This window comes from Dreissena polymorpha, chromosome 4 (assembly GCF_020536995.1).
Source record: "Dreissena polymorpha isolate Duluth1 chromosome 4, UMN_Dpol_1.0, whole genome shotgun sequence".
NCBI classification, from domain to species: domain Eukaryota; kingdom Metazoa; phylum Mollusca; class Bivalvia; order Myida; family Dreissenidae; genus Dreissena; species Dreissena polymorpha.
Window position 1 is genome coordinate 84,606,330 of NC_068358.1, and position 16,176 is coordinate 84,622,505.

At 32.8% G+C, this 16,176-nt stretch overlaps 1 protein-coding gene across 3 annotated transcripts; it reads right to left on the reverse strand.

Annotated features, from left to right (window-relative positions):
- Positions 1–642: 642 nt before the first annotated feature.
- Positions 643–11,901, reverse strand: LOC127879207 (uncharacterized). 3 transcript variants are annotated; one of them, XM_052425912.1, is made up of 12 exons: positions 11,721–11,899; positions 10,942–11,235; positions 10,354–10,490; positions 8,901–9,087; positions 8,144–8,425; positions 7,632–7,846; positions 7,179–7,293; positions 6,831–6,974; positions 6,439–6,552; positions 5,518–5,707; positions 4,450–4,705; positions 643–2,649 (listed from the first exon to the last, which is right to left on the reverse strand). In XM_052425912.1, the coding sequence occupies exons 1-12, from the start codon at positions 11,785–11,787 to the stop codon at positions 2,347–2,349; spliced, it is 2,304 nt and encodes a 767-aa protein (XP_052281872.1). In that variant the 5' UTR covers positions 11,788–11,899; the 3' UTR covers positions 643–2,346. The 3 variants fall into 3 exon arrangements, with proteins under 3 accessions (XP_052281872.1, XP_052281874.1, XP_052281873.1); XM_052425914.1 differs by lacking the exon at positions 8,144–8,425 and having other exon boundaries at positions 11,721–11,901; XM_052425913.1 differs by lacking the exon at positions 6,439–6,552.
- Positions 11,902–16,176: the final 4,275 nt, after the last annotated feature.

A 16,176-nucleotide genomic window follows, 5' to 3' on the forward strand; every position in this document is an offset into this window, starting at 1 on the left:
GTCTAATCAAAGACATAGTATGAGTTTTAATAGTTTATTAACGTCTCTTCAATACACATATTTGACTGCTATATACACATACAAGTTATTCATAGATTACAGGTGTATTGCCACTCAGTACAGAGTTATAAGAGACAGCTCTCTATCTAAAACATAGGTATTTAATACTTTATACATAGAGAAATAGAAAAATAATAAAAATTAACTAAAAAAAACAACAAAAAAACATAAGCATAGCATAAAATAAAATCAACTTAACAACCAGATAGGTTATGAGCTCCAGTTGACAGATTAAAATACATGTAGTTTCTAAACAGCATGAGAGATAACATTTATATATATATATATATATATATATATATATATATATATATATATATATATATATATATATATATATATATATATATATATATACACTATAAAATCAACTAGACACCCAGATACTAAGGTTATGAGCTCCAGTTGACAAATTTAAAACAGCATGAGAGATTACATATTATATATATATATATATATATATATATATATATATATATATATATATATATATATATCTATATATATATATATATATATATATATATATATATATATATATATATATATATACATATACATACATATATATATATACACACACATTATATATAGGATTTTTTTAATTGAACTCATCAACAGATAATTTACAAATTTATATGTGAGCATCACTAAAATCTGATAAAACATAGGTCTTGCTAAAAGTTAAGAGAAGGCTTAAAATGCTATTTATACAAGAGTTGTAGTATGAGCGACTGAACCGGCAAATTTTCGCCGATGATTACCACTTAATTACAGATAAAAAAAACAAATACACGAAAGCATTTCAAACATTTTATTTGTAACAATCAATCTCAACTTCAAACAATAATTTAAACAACAAAAATGTGATAATCGCCTCACATTAATTCATTAAGTAATTTAGATCTATTTATCCAACAACGGTGAAGCGGGTATTCTCTACGTCTTTGGCTTTTGGAATCGTAGACTCGCACAAGTTAGCAGCAGTGTAATGGCGGACAGTCACGTGACTGACAATATGGCGGCGGTCAATTTATCGATTATGGAACGGTCTATACTGCATAATTTCTTTCATCAACATTTCCATAAAAACGTGTGGATGTTTAAATGAGCGTACTGCAAGGCAGTTTTTGTGCAATTTTTCTCAAGACAACGACCACAATAGGTGTTTTAGTTTCAGTGAAAGGGAGAGTACATATTCAATATTAACAAATAATATTAGTTCCTTCAGTAATCGTTGTCATTCTTTATGTTACATTCAGGTCAAGCGTAAACGACTGTACATGTTTCTAACTCATAATGCTCGTGAATTAATATTGAAATCGATTCTTGTAGATTTTATTGTACGATCTTCTTTTCAGAAATGACACAAATGAAATATAAACTCTATTATGTTTTTGAATAAGTTGCAGTTGGTGTCCTTGATGTTCTCTATATGAAGATTATTAAAAATGTCATTTAAAAAAGATTCCTTGCAAGTCAACATTTAGCCATTAATTGTGCTCTTAACGCGTTGAAAATTATCGCATAAAGGCGTGGACTTACGTTTTTGTGGCGACGTGCATATTCGATGTGATTAAACAGTGTTATCACAGAATTAACCACTGGTTAATTTCCTGTTACGCTCGCTCTTAGATGAAACATCACATGCTTTTACCAGCTTTTACCAGTTGGAGGACAGACTTATTGAAGAAACAATTTAATAATATCAACCAAACAAATTTCCCGCAGAAACTGTTATCAATGTTATAACCATGTTATGACGCCACAATATTTATTACAGAAGTTTGATACAGTAAAATAACTGTCATGCATACATATTTTTCTTAAGCAAAGAACAAATACTATAATAAATTAGCAATATAACATCAAATGCTATAAGGATGATATTTATTATTTCAATGTTAAATTTATAATTTATCTTCCAAATGTCTTCAGTATGTTGTATGATTAAATGTGTCGAATTACATGTATGTTTTTGCCGCACGAAATTTAGTCTAACTCACTCAACAATAAGGCCTAAAGTATAGTTTCTGAATGATCGTCCCTAATTGTTGATTTTGAACATTGACGTTAGATTTTCGTCGAGAAATAATATAACAATAAACGTTCATTGCCATCTTCCAAAAAAGCCAAATGAAACAATCCTTAAAAATACATGTATTTAGAGTGTGAGTACATGTAAAGCACAAAATTGAACCACGCTTGAATCTTTATAAAAACAACATCACTTACAAAACATAAGTTCATGTATAAAGACAGAAAAATGCGAAAATAATGATCGGATTACAAAAAACTGATAACCAGGTAAGTGTCGAATATAGAAAACTTAACATGCATTTCCAAAGCTCGTCGTAAAGTTGTCTTAGTTTCGCTTTTAAAAATGTATATACATCTGAACAAAAATAACCACGTATTCTCCACGACAATCACACCATTATTTCGAATACTTTGCGGTTTCAACATTTCTGGCAGTAACAGCAAAGTCAATGGACACGTAGGTCGTAACAGCTTCTTCCGTGGTTTTGTGAACTGTGGAAGTTCCGGGGCAAGATCCAGCTCGGCGTATATCAGTGTGGGATTCTCTATCTGTAAACACAAGTAAACATGTACCAGGAACATCGGGTCTGAGGTTTTGTTTGGCTGTTACTGGTTCTTCAAACAAGTCAGATGAAAATGAAAGTCTACAATTTAAAATATAATATATTCTCATTTAGACTACAGAATAATACTTTAATAATATCATAAATAACAAAAATAAAAATAGACATTGCTACCAACCACATGTACATTATCCCTCAAATTGCTCTTTGGTATTCACCTATTTAAATTCGCCAAATGTACATCACAGAGAATGTGGCAAATTGTGTAATGTGTGCAAATGAAATGAAATTGGTGGATCAAGGAATTTAAAAATATCGCACCAAAAACCCGTCATTGAGAAATTCTAAGTTATCGCATATGGATAAATTCTAAACAATTACATCACAGCCCAGGAAGAAGTTCTAGAACAATTAACAATGCATCAAACGCAGGATGGTAAGAGTTCTTATATAAAGCATCGAAACCCGGGAAGGAGAAGTTTTCAACCATCCATTCAAACCCGGAAACATGTTATTTACTATAGCATCAAAGCCCCGACAAGGAATTATTCTTAAATGTCACATTAAACCCGTCATGGAGAAGTTCTCAAATATCGCATCAAAGCTCGGGAGTTCGTATTTCTTGAATGTTGAACCCCTTTTTTCCATTGTAAAACTTATGAGATATTAAATAAGACAATTGCATGTTATTCTTCGTGGGGTTAAAATTTATCATTCCAAAAAGGATTTTTAAACAGGAACCTCTTGTTGTCGAGTTAACGTGTGCTTTTGACCATAAGCAATGTTTAACTGACACCCTCATGTACATTCTTGTAACGGACTACTTTTGCAAATTAAGACAATAATTGATTAGTATAGGACACAAATTATTTAATAATGTAATGTGAACATATACAATAAAGGAAATATTTAAATCAATTTACAGTTTAAGAATGAAACGCGTGCACTATCAAGCAAATATCTGTACTAGAGTTCATATTGAAAAAGCCAAATTGCATGAGCGTGTTTGATGACATCACTTCAAGTCTATTGCACCATTCAGCTCAAATATGTTTGTGTAGATGATAATACATGTACTATAATTTATTTACATGTGGTTTGACACGTGTGAAAATGGGATTGCATTTTGATACATTAACCTTAAATATTGTAGAATGTACGCGAACAATAGAGATATGTAAAGTTTTAGGTTGAATCACTGCAATAGGCATTCAAAAGTGACATAGATGCTAAAAATTAAAAAGAGAGTAAAATCTAATAGAGCTAGTTTTATGCATATTTCATGGATTTTTTTAATTTTGAAAGTTGACGTCATGTAAAGGATATTTCTTTGATTTTATTTTATAAATAAAAGTCTACCCAAAAAGAAATGCCCCGTACACCAATTGTTAAAATAGACAAGGAGAGGATGTTGTTAAAATGAATTGAGTCATAAAGCGATATTTTGTATTGTTATACTGCGTTTTGCATTTAATTGTTATGGACTATTTCGATTGTAGAATGTTCACAAATAGATTCGATATTATTACGGAAGGTTAGGTTCCTTTAATTTATTACATGTCTTTTATATCTAGCAATACTTTTAACAGATAAACGTACCCTTGTTTAATTAAAAAAACAACAGTACAATGAAATGAATGTTATGCGAATTCTTAAAATAATAACATTTATCCGACTCATATCAATTGCCCTGCAGACCTCGCCGTGAAAACCTTTAAACGACCCGTCGAATTAATTCAAGTACACGCACATACTCTCAACTTATATTTTCTATGTAGTGTAGTACCTGGAACGCCAGTTCCTGTTGAGAGGCGGCTGTTCTCTGGTTCCTGGGCACCACCGTAGAGTACTCCTGGTCATCGCTATTGACAGCGTGCGCAGTGGATAGTTCAGGACTTTGGTTCACAATCTCAATCTGCGGTCTGGAGTTCGCGGATTCACTCGCCCGAAGGTGGCTGGGAGTCACCGAGGCAAAATCGGAACATTCAGCTGCTGGGAGCAAACTGACCTCCGTATTACGAAACTGTTGAACTTGGCCATGGCTAAAAATGATATTTGTTTAAAGTACTTTACTGAAGAACAACGGGTAATATGTTGGTATTTTCTATTATGTTGTTATAAGAATGGCCAATACCATTGCACAGCATGAGGCAAACACGTTTTAAAATTGTATTTGGATCAATTTTGACTTATATTATCACATTTATATTTTAGCGCATTCCATTTTAGTATGTTGGTTAGAAGAACTATAATTATATTACATAGTCTCATGACTCCCACTGTGTCCTTGCTGCAAATACTTTGTGACAATTAGTATATTGATATTTTTGCGCCTTTTGTAATATTTTGCAAACAGAGCTTCTATCAAGTTATAATAAGTAGCGAACAAACTACCGCATCAAAACCAAGAATGTAGTTCGATTCATTGTGTGAAAAATGCTTTTCAGAAATTCGGTTTAAACAACGCAAATGAGTTCTTGTGTAGAAGTGTTGGACTTTGGTCAACTTTTAGTATGTTCTTTTTTCCTCCAACAGTATCTTCTCTCTTTTTTAGAAATCCCTGCTACAAAACACATTGGCGAAGATTGCTTAAAGTTTGATAGTTTTTTGTTTTGGTAAGAGGATGATAATCTCATAGATTCTTAAACTTTTTCACTACATATAGGTAGCATAAATATGGATTATTTTAAAGTGAATGCCTTAAAAGCCATACCTGTAACAACAAATTAGACGGTTAAAACACGATAACAACATATGAACAACTCAATATACTATTCTTGTTATGTCGGTACCTGTAAAAGGTAGGGCCAACATTATTTGTACGTGATATATACATTGTATATGATTCGCTTACGGTGGGTGTAGTGCTGCTGCTTTGGTTGTCCCCTGTCTCTTCCTCTTTATCTGTCGACGTGTAATGCAGACGACCATTACCGTAAGAACCACCACTAGAACGGTAGTTCCGCTGGCCGCTACCGACACGGGAGTCACTAGATCTGCCGGAGACGACGAGGCTCTTGCCTTATCTTGCAGCTTATAGGCAGCTTGAAATAATTGGAATACAAAATATTCGTTCATTATTTAAATATTTATGTCTTTTGTCATGTCATGTTTCACACAATGGATATGACACATAATGATAAACATAACAGATCAGATCGTGTCCGTTTTGCTTATTTCCAACGCAATGTCAGAAATACAAAATAGGTTTAAACAAGTCTAATTTCAAAAGAATGAAAACTCTTATAATTCAATTCCTTCAAAGTTAGGTATATTGAAGATTTCGAATGCAACCCATGAATAATACATACTATTACTATAAATAGTTATACATTGACGTTACACCGGGCCGTTATTCGGATCCGCCGGATCAATCAGATCATATCGGACTTGGCCGATTTTCTGTATTTGAAAAGAATCCGATCACGCGACATCAAGAGAACCAAATGGCGTCTACACCCAGTCGTCATCGAAATAATGAAAGTGTAGGTTACAAGTGAAACTGAAAAGAATCCGATCGCGCGACGTCATCTTAACAAAGTGGAACGCTTATTTGGAAATACATTTAAGTGAAGAAACAACATTTGATTATATGTATTATAAACGAAAACGTACGGCATTGCTGGGCCGGACGGCTATAATCGGCGCTAGCCAAATAATGTCTTCAACCAGCTGCTGTTTACTGATTCAGAGCGTTTTAAAAATCGTTTCGTACACTAACCATATTTTAGATGTGTTCTCACAAGGATATTAGTATACTAAATGTACACAAAACCTTTCATGATCACACTGATCGTTCTTTCAGCGCGACCAACACCGTTTGAAGCAAAGCACGTGTAGTTGTAATGGCCTGGTTGCACGGATCCGTTTATCGCCAATCGATGATCTTCTGTGAGAAGATGGACACGTATTTCTTTCATTAAATGATGTAATATATGTATTCCGTTAATCCAATCGCAATGGCAATATTTCTAATTAAATACGTAACACAATTTTAAAATTTATATACTGCTTGGGTTTTCTTCATCGATGAAATGAAAAATGGAACGAATCCAAATATGCATGTGAGAAACAATTTGTATAATACAATTGTACAAGCATGTGCATTGTAATAAATCCTACAACGAAAATAAATTAAGAAGAAAGCGGTAAAATCTGGCACCTTACCTGAGATCCTCGATGTATTACGCGACCAATGAACACTTGCAGCTGGGTTCGAATCTACGTCACACGTGATGTTGACAGCATCGCCAACTTTAATCTCAAGCACATGCCCAGGATCAACGCCAGAAATCGTGATTTGAGGACGATCTGGAACGAACAAGATTATTATTTATTTCAGTTTTATGGGATTCGAAATACATAACAAACCATTAAGTAATCTGTATGTAAACCGAATAAAACAGTGTGGACGTAAAATGGTTGCTTTGCAATATATTTTAGGATGCACATAAATCTTTAAAGAGACCAGGAACGTAGTTAAAGAACACAAACAAATCAAAGTCTCACACTTACACGTAATGTTTATGATGTATTCAGTGATTATGTGCCAGTTTGGAAACTCAATGTTGGTTACCGAACACCCTATCTTCTGTCCATGATGAACACGAGTGATATTCGCTGTCAGGGCCTGAGAAATAATTGACCATGACCATAAACAACAATATTTTTAACATGTCGAATAACCCACGGAAATTAGTATAGATTCTTAGAAATAAACCCAAGAACGAGAAGTAAGAGCCATGTACGCATCTTAACGCATCTCTACTTATATATCGATAGATAACAGAAGTCGCGTGTTTTTAATAAAAGCTATAGTTACATTCAGTATTAATAATATAATCTTATTTCGCGTTCACTTTGTGAAATATGTAAATCCTTTGGTATCGCGGAAAACGCTGTAAGATTACAGTTATATGATGGAAAATAGTTTATTATCCATATCAAAGACAGTTTATACCAAACTACCTTCGAAGCTGTCCACCCAGAATATTCCTTCCTTATTTCGTGATCTGAATTAATTTGCTCGGTACTAGTAGATTGAACTGACGTATTGCTTGTCCAGGAAATAGTACTCACTGGGTTTGATTTACCCGTGATACATTCTAACTCGACATACGTGTTTCCATCTCCGTCGTTTTCACAACAACGACGTCTTTTTATGTAAGCTCTTGACGGTGTATCTTGAAAAAAAAGCAAAATGTAAGCTTTAGGCCAAAAATGTGCTTAATTTAGATAAACAATATTTTGGAGCTACAGAAGCAATCAATTCGATGTATTCACTGTATGTACCAGTAAAATTACGTCGGCTAATTTTAACATAATATGGGTTTGACTTCTTTTGTTTTTTAGTACAATGATGTCCCATTTTAGTGCTCCTGAGCAACGTTTATTAAATCACTACACCATAAGACAATACATTGATGTACAATTTGTTCACTATTACATTTGCATTTTAACTTCTAGCATATGTTAATTACATCTTATGTCCAAAAAGGTACTATTTGTACACATTGTGCCAGGACTCGGTTCTTCAAACGTTTGGTATATGAAGCAACACTGAATCGGCCTCCCGTTATCATAACGACTGATCTGTAATATTCTTGTGCACTTTGCATCATCGGGCGAAGATACTGTATACCATGAGTTGTTATACAATATGACAATATCGAAATCTGTTTGAGAAGTTGGTGACCTGCAGGTTATCGTTTCATTTTCTATTGCACTACTCGTAAGGGTTAAGTCGGAAACATCCGGCAGTTCTAGAAAGTACGTTTGAAAACATGATTCAAATAAATATATCAACTTCTTTCGCCACGGATAAGTTAAACATGTTTGTATGATTATAAATATATTTAAATAAATGCAATTGTTTAGAAAGTTTGCGTCAGCGCCTTAAAAGAAAAACACATGTTTAATAGATCGTGTCATTTAGATGCCTTCGTAAAAGAGCTTTTTCTATTTTTTTTTTTTTTAAATCGCGATTAACAATTCTGATAGATAAGATACCAGCGTATCTACATGATAATGTAACTTTATATAAATGTTCGTGTTTTTTTAAATATTATTTTATAAGAGAAAAGATCTGCAGCCATCAAACATGACGTTAATATGAACATGTCTATTACACAAAAACAGAATACTCCATAGTAAGTATCAGGGCAGGTGACCATTCGGTATTCAAATTTCAAATCTAAAAGAAGCATGCGGATTGAGATTTAGGAGTACAAGTCATACTTAGAATACGCAGCGGTGCTTTAATAATGAGTCTTTTGGAAAATCTGCTGGATGAAACAGTGCACGTAACGTTTTGCCTATCGTCTGCTTCTCTCGCGTGAAAGGCGTAGATGGTTTGACTCCGATATTCATGTCGAGAAAGATTTTGTGATTTCGTCTCAGCATGTCCTCCTTTATCGATTGAAATCTATTTAATGTTCAATACAAGAATAATTTAACTCAAGAAAACATTACATAGAAAGAATTTCGTGTTACCAACTTTTTCGTTGACTGTTGATGACCGATATAAGGTAATACATTTATGTTATTGGGTAAAGGATACATAGCATTAAATGATGTTATTTGTGTAAAATCTCGTCCATTTAGTTAAAAGGCATGCTATTTGAATTCATTACCTCTCTATGTATTGAACATCTGTATTTCCCCCAATTCATCACGATTTATGATCTTAACTTACACCATATACTTATTTGGTATAGTACGTTTTGTTCATTTTTTTGTGTGAACGTCATGTATCACATACAGCAAGATTTACGACTCAGTATCAAACACAAATAAACAAGACATCTTTCAAAAAGACAGTCGGCGTTGAAATTAATATTGAGATGGTATGCCCTTGGTGAAGTACAACAGGAACAAGATGATTGGTAGTTAACGTGATTAATCGGACACCATAATATAACTGGTACAAAACCTGTCATAAATATTGCATATGAGTACTCATGCGGAACTGAATAAATATAATATGAACACAATTTAAAACTAACAGTAACATTATAAATCTAAATTCCATATGTATTAAACGTATTCAGTTTAAGATTCTTTATTTGCTGATTGAAGCGTGTGTAGTCGCAGGTGTTAGATTATACGCATCAGTTCATTATTTCCGTCGCTTATTGAATGACTAAGAAACTAATTACGAATACCGAGTCAGTTACAACGTTAATATAAAAGTTTTACTCATTTATTACATACAATCGTACATATACATAATCAATCAATTTATATATTATTATTTCGCGTATTTATTTAGAAATGCAACCACTTTACAATGTGTTCTTGTAGGCAAAAATCACAGACTACATTGAGCTCATTGTACACAGTAAGTTATCATCAACTTGAGCTCCTGTGTGAGTGTCGCCATTGTTAATCGAACCGCGTATACGTAGGACATATGAAATACTTATTGCATCATATGAATTCGCGGTGCTTTCTGATTATAAAATAAAATGTAAAATGTTGCGGCAAATTATTTTCAGTTCGAAAATGAAAGTTATAGATATCCTTTCACTTTTAATTTAAATGCTGAATTTAAACAATTGTGTAAAGTATTATCGTCCCACAGTATGCATCATTTATTGGTGTACGTTGACATTTTTAGTATGGTTGCTTTCTTTTATTGCAAAAGTTTCTTACAGATAAGCATAGACAGTTACGCTGAAAAAAGTCCTACATTAACGTCGTGCGGTTGTATCACTCCCTCAACAATACAGCTGATGTTCATTCGCCGGCCCATCCATCCTAGTAGACAATCATGGCATCCAATATCGGGCTTGTTTGCTCTCTCTTTGAACTTGAGCTTCGGGAGTTCTTAAGACGAAGTAAATAGAGTTGTATATAATATAACATAGAAAAGCAAACCATATCTTACTATATGGAAACAAAATGTATATAATACAATTGCAGAATAAATATAATACTATTGTAAACTGTTATTGAGTTAGATCTAGTGTACGCTTTGAAAACCATGTGGCGGATGTAAATCCATTATTTATTATTAGTTATTTGATCTCGATTGCATCGAAAGATTCACGCTATTCACGATATTTGAACGCTCTCGATTCCGTTTCCTGGGCCTAGCATACCAGTGCTTGGTGCCTAAGGGGAGATCTAAAGAACGCTCCCACTGTGGGGATCGAACCGTAACATCACAGTTTTTAGGCGGACACCATATCCATTACACTACGGCGATTTTAAAACTATTATAATTAAATAAAGAGATGCAATTTCCTATAGCCATATCATAAAGCAATTCATTTACCTTTCACTTCCAAATGCGATGGATGCCCTGTACACCAGTGACTACCGCATTGAGTTATGTACTTGCCAGCATCGCTCAATGAAACATTTCTAATTGTGAGGTTTACTGTATGATTTCTTGTATTTATCTCATATCGGGAACCATTCGCTATTCGAGTGTCACTCTGGTTTTCAACTCTTAACCACCATATAATCGTTTCAATGGAATCATTCTTTAACGGTTTATAATAAGCATGGACGGTTTCTCCCACATATGCAATTGCTGGAACAATATGACTCTCACCATAGGCGTTTGCTGAAATATGTCGAAAAAAGTTAAACATAAATACCAGGATGCAGGCTCACGTCACTTTGTTTGGGTTCCCAATTAAACGTTAATGGATGTAAACACGCCGGTAAGTGCAGCTTTTTTTAAATAATTTTTTAAAACAATATTTCTTACCGATTTCAACTAGTGCATGAAAGACAGATGTTTATGCTGTTTATGGCAGTGTGAAATACATCACAATTACTTTATTTTATAAGCCTGTGCTCTTGTAAAAAAATGCCTTGTGTACTGCACGGTTATGCTTCACGCAACGTGACATTTTGTCATCGATTTCAGACATATGTTGTACCAAGTTCACAGAATAATATTTAAAAAAGCATGTCGCTTAATGTTTTTATATTACTGAATTATATTTACCAGTTACGTATATACGTCTTTCTATACTGACTTTGTTCAGGAAATATAATTTCAAGCAGATTTTAAAAATTGATGCACAAAATGACAGCGCCTACCTTGAACCAGTGGTGTTTCGATTATGGTTATTAACAATATATAAATCAAATACATGTACACACGCATAGTTGTTTCAGTAATTTCTCGGTTTTAATGAAAAAATCTTTTTTATTTCAATATTGTGTTAAAATTATAATTATTTGAAGACCAGGTTCCAAACAATGTCACATATCCTATATATTAAATTAACGATTTAACGATTTAAACGCAATGAAAATTATATATCCAACTTTTTGCGCTGTTGCATTGACAATAATAGTGCGAACATTAAGTAGATACACAGCACATTAGGTCTACAGTTCATATACAATTGAGCCGTCTTTCTCCACTTCACAATTCACCAATAATCGTGTTCCTTACTTCATTTGTTATTTTTGTTTGACATTCTGTAGTTTAAAGACGAATACTTCACAATATTTATGTTTGTAAAATTTCTGTACTACCGACAAAAGCACTAATAGTAATATGTGTTTATGCAAGTCTACTAAATAAACGGCAATATGAATCTATATTATATGTATGATTAGAATGTTCCAAAACGCTATGATATTAATGATTTAAATGCAGTGTATATTTATCGGTCATGTCTGTTGACGCAAGCTAAAACAATTTAGTTGTGATACTCGGAAATCGTTTTGTATTCGTTATTTGAGGAATCTTTATAGTGCGGGCTACGAGCAGGAACACCGATTTATTGTTGAGAATTACTCAAGGATGTTTGAGTCGTCTTGTTATCGATTATATTGTTTATATACAAAAATGAAAAATATATCCATATATACAGGATGTGGCTCGTAGGCAATTAACTGGTGGGGCGTAAGTGAGAAAAATATTAACTGGTGTTCACAATGGCGGCTAACAGCCAATGTTTCGGTGTTTCTGTGCGAACTTTTGAAAGGTTTGTACATTTACCATACTTATTCGACATAATCCTTGCGCGCAGGATGATATACTAATATCATCTAACCTCGCTGTAAAATCCTTTATATGCATTATCAACATTGATTAAAAAACAGAAACGAATAAAAATCTAATATCAGAGCCACTTCAAATAAAGAATCTCTCATTTTATTATTGCTAAGAGCTTCCTTCGAAGTGTGTCGAGATATTCAAAACGCTTTCATGTTTTTGGATATATTTGTTAAAAGCTTCCTTAACATTAAGTACGTACTCAGCAGTTACGTAACTGAATCAAGTGTATGACTAAAACGGTATAGATAATTTAAAGATACTGAAATCACGACAAGAACTGGAATAATATGAAGCTATGTAAACGTATAAAGCATGTTGTGTATTTCTAGATATTCGTATGCGCCCATACATTTAATAAAATTTGACAACTAACAAATTATAATGTTGTGATAAGCACCAGTCATACCAATTTCATCCTCTCCAAAATTATTCTAATCATTACCGCTATGAATAACTGTGATATAATGGTGATTAATTTATTGTGTCACTTATTGCACAACACATGATGTTATCATATACGAGTCATCACATTTTATTCACGCAGTCATTCTCTATTATTTCTGACACAATGTGAACCACTCAATAAGTATTGACTACCATTACTGTATAGATTGTATTTTCATTAAAATAACAATTGTTTCTTAATTGATATACAAGGTATTACATTATATGTATAGCCATAAACATATAGACGAATGTGTATCACGAGTTTGAACGATGTGCTGCAAAGAAGCAGCAATAGAACTATAACCCAATGTCCTCACAGATAGGCAGGAAAACATTACCTCAGAAAGTTACTTGCATGTGCTTTTTTTGTAATAAACAATCTTTTTTTTAAGTTTTGTATAACCATACTAATAAAAGAAAATACCCATCAATATTGACTAAATTTATGATATTACACATTAATATTTATTATTCAATCACATGGGATTGTGGCTCAGTTGGATAATAAGTTCCATAACTTATAACTTTTTTTTCTTTTTTAATATGTCTAATTTAAGTTTCTTAATATGTTTTTTGTGATTTTTATAATTTGTATTTTAAATTTTTAATCTTTGATAAGAAGCTGAATCACATTTCCAAGATTAAATTGATTATGTTGTGTTGTAGTGTAATTGCACAAATTATTACTTGTATACACTTTTTGATCAATACTATTCAAATGATCTATTTCACTACGAAGCTCTTTACCTCACAATACAGGATTACCAAGTCCGAAATGCTAAGTTTTGAGAGAAGAAGGCGACATCAGCATGGAAATCATTAAAATGTAAGTTAAAAGCGCGTGACCCATTTCATCAGAGCTGGAAATGAGATTGGTATGTTATGGCTTTACAGTTACGAACAAGAACCAGTTCCGGCACACTTCAAAATCGTAAGGCTTGTACGGAGAGAGTGAGCAGAAACTTTATTTTACTGTAGTGTCATGTAAAGTAATTATTTCTTTGTCAAACAAATGTATGTTTACAAAAATTGATTGAACTCTTGGTCAGCAAGCGCATGCTGTTCCACCACAAGGCTTCAGAACGAGCGATTTTTGTTAACGTTTTTTTTTTGGAAGGCTGAAATTTGGATTTATCTATTTTCTTGTTCTGTGGTACACATACTAAAAGGTTAGAGTTATTGTGTGTAAGAATGTATATTTTATTTGTAACAGTCATCAATATTAGTGTTCACTAATATAACAAGATATGTGCATTTCCAGAAAGAAAATTCATTTCTGGTTTGAATAACACCGGGTTCATGAAAATCGCTGCACAATTGATGAAGTTATGGACTGTTCAAACCGATGCACCCTGTTTTCGTGTGATTTTGAGTTGGATAAATTGGTATACATATGATAGTTAAATTATCTTTTTCAGAAAAGTTGATTTTTCGTTATAACATGATTATTTATCATTCAAAATGATGTTTTCACTGATAAATATCATAGCCACACACTAACCATCTGTGTTTTGCACCATTTTATTCAGATGCAAAGGTACTGTTGTTTTGTGCATAATACATGCACCAAACTTTATTTCTCAACAAAATATGTGATAATATGATGAACATGTTTGTCTGCAATTACTTGTTTACTATAAATAATTTTAATTTGTTTTTTAAGCCTTTCAATGCTGTGTTTTTAACATTTGGATTATGTGTCTGTGGACTGGATTTAAAAAAAACAACAGCATATAAAGTGTTATGTCAACAGACTTTGACTTGTTCGAAGTAAAACTGGAGCATTATTACTTTTATTATATTATTTATGTCCACCCCACATTCTGTATTAATACAGTCTATACCTTTTTACATGAACTTTCAACAGTGACAGTCCAAAACTACTTTGAGCTGACCCCCTATTGCAAACATCTTTAAATAGATATGTATGACTTAGATCGGAACTGGATACGTTCGGTCTGTTGTTTACGTGCGTTATATACACACTTATTCGTGCTCGATTTTATTCAAATATGACTTAAATTGTATATATAAGAATCATCTTTCATTCCACGAAAAAAACTAAATTTGTCTCACGCAGTAGTGAAATTTGCATGTAACATGTAAAAGGTGGACTGGAACTGGTTCACTGTATGTATTACTTACGTTTTAATGACTGAAATTTTTATTTATTCATTCAAAACAACATTTACTTACCTAATTTATCGAACTATTTATTAACAAAAATACAATTATTTAGATATCTGTATTTTTTATAATATATATATATAAGGATTGCAAACTGAATACATAAGGAACATTCCATGACTGTGATTTTCGCTCGCCGTGCGGGCTACAGTATCAAACAATCAAGTCGTGCTATACCGAACACCAGATTCATGCAATATTCCCTATAACCAATCTGCAATAAAAATGCATGCTCATATAATGTATTAAGAACATGCGATAATATATTTTATGTGAAAGTATCCATTTATGTATTAAATTTGTAATGTATTAAAGCGATATCACTTTAGTACCTCTCTATACTAAAAAGAAATCCTTATAAGAAATACATACCCAACAGCTTTTATTTTATAGTGACAGTATATAGAAACTCGAAAAATTTACGTATCGAATACAACTTGTAAAATTAAAAAAAAAGTTTTTTCCATTGATTCCTTTTGTCATTGGTTTTGCTTAATATATTAAATTTCGCACAACTGTTAAAGGACGCCGTTCGGCCCATATGTGGGTTCCATACACTAAAGTATCAATTGTGTACTCCCAAACGGGTGCTAACTTTTACTAGTATACATACGTCATAAATGTTTTCGTAACATTTTTCCTAACAGTGCTGCAATATAATATCCATATGTAGTAGGTGTGGGGTGTGGGGTGGGGGCATGGCATACAAAGTCCATAGCTCTGTTTAATCCATTTTATTGACGCTGACCAACATATCCACAACGAAAGACCTAAACAAAACAATAACAATATCTTTACAAACAAATCAAAACATGCAATCCTATGAAATATTAATGAAATAAATATCAC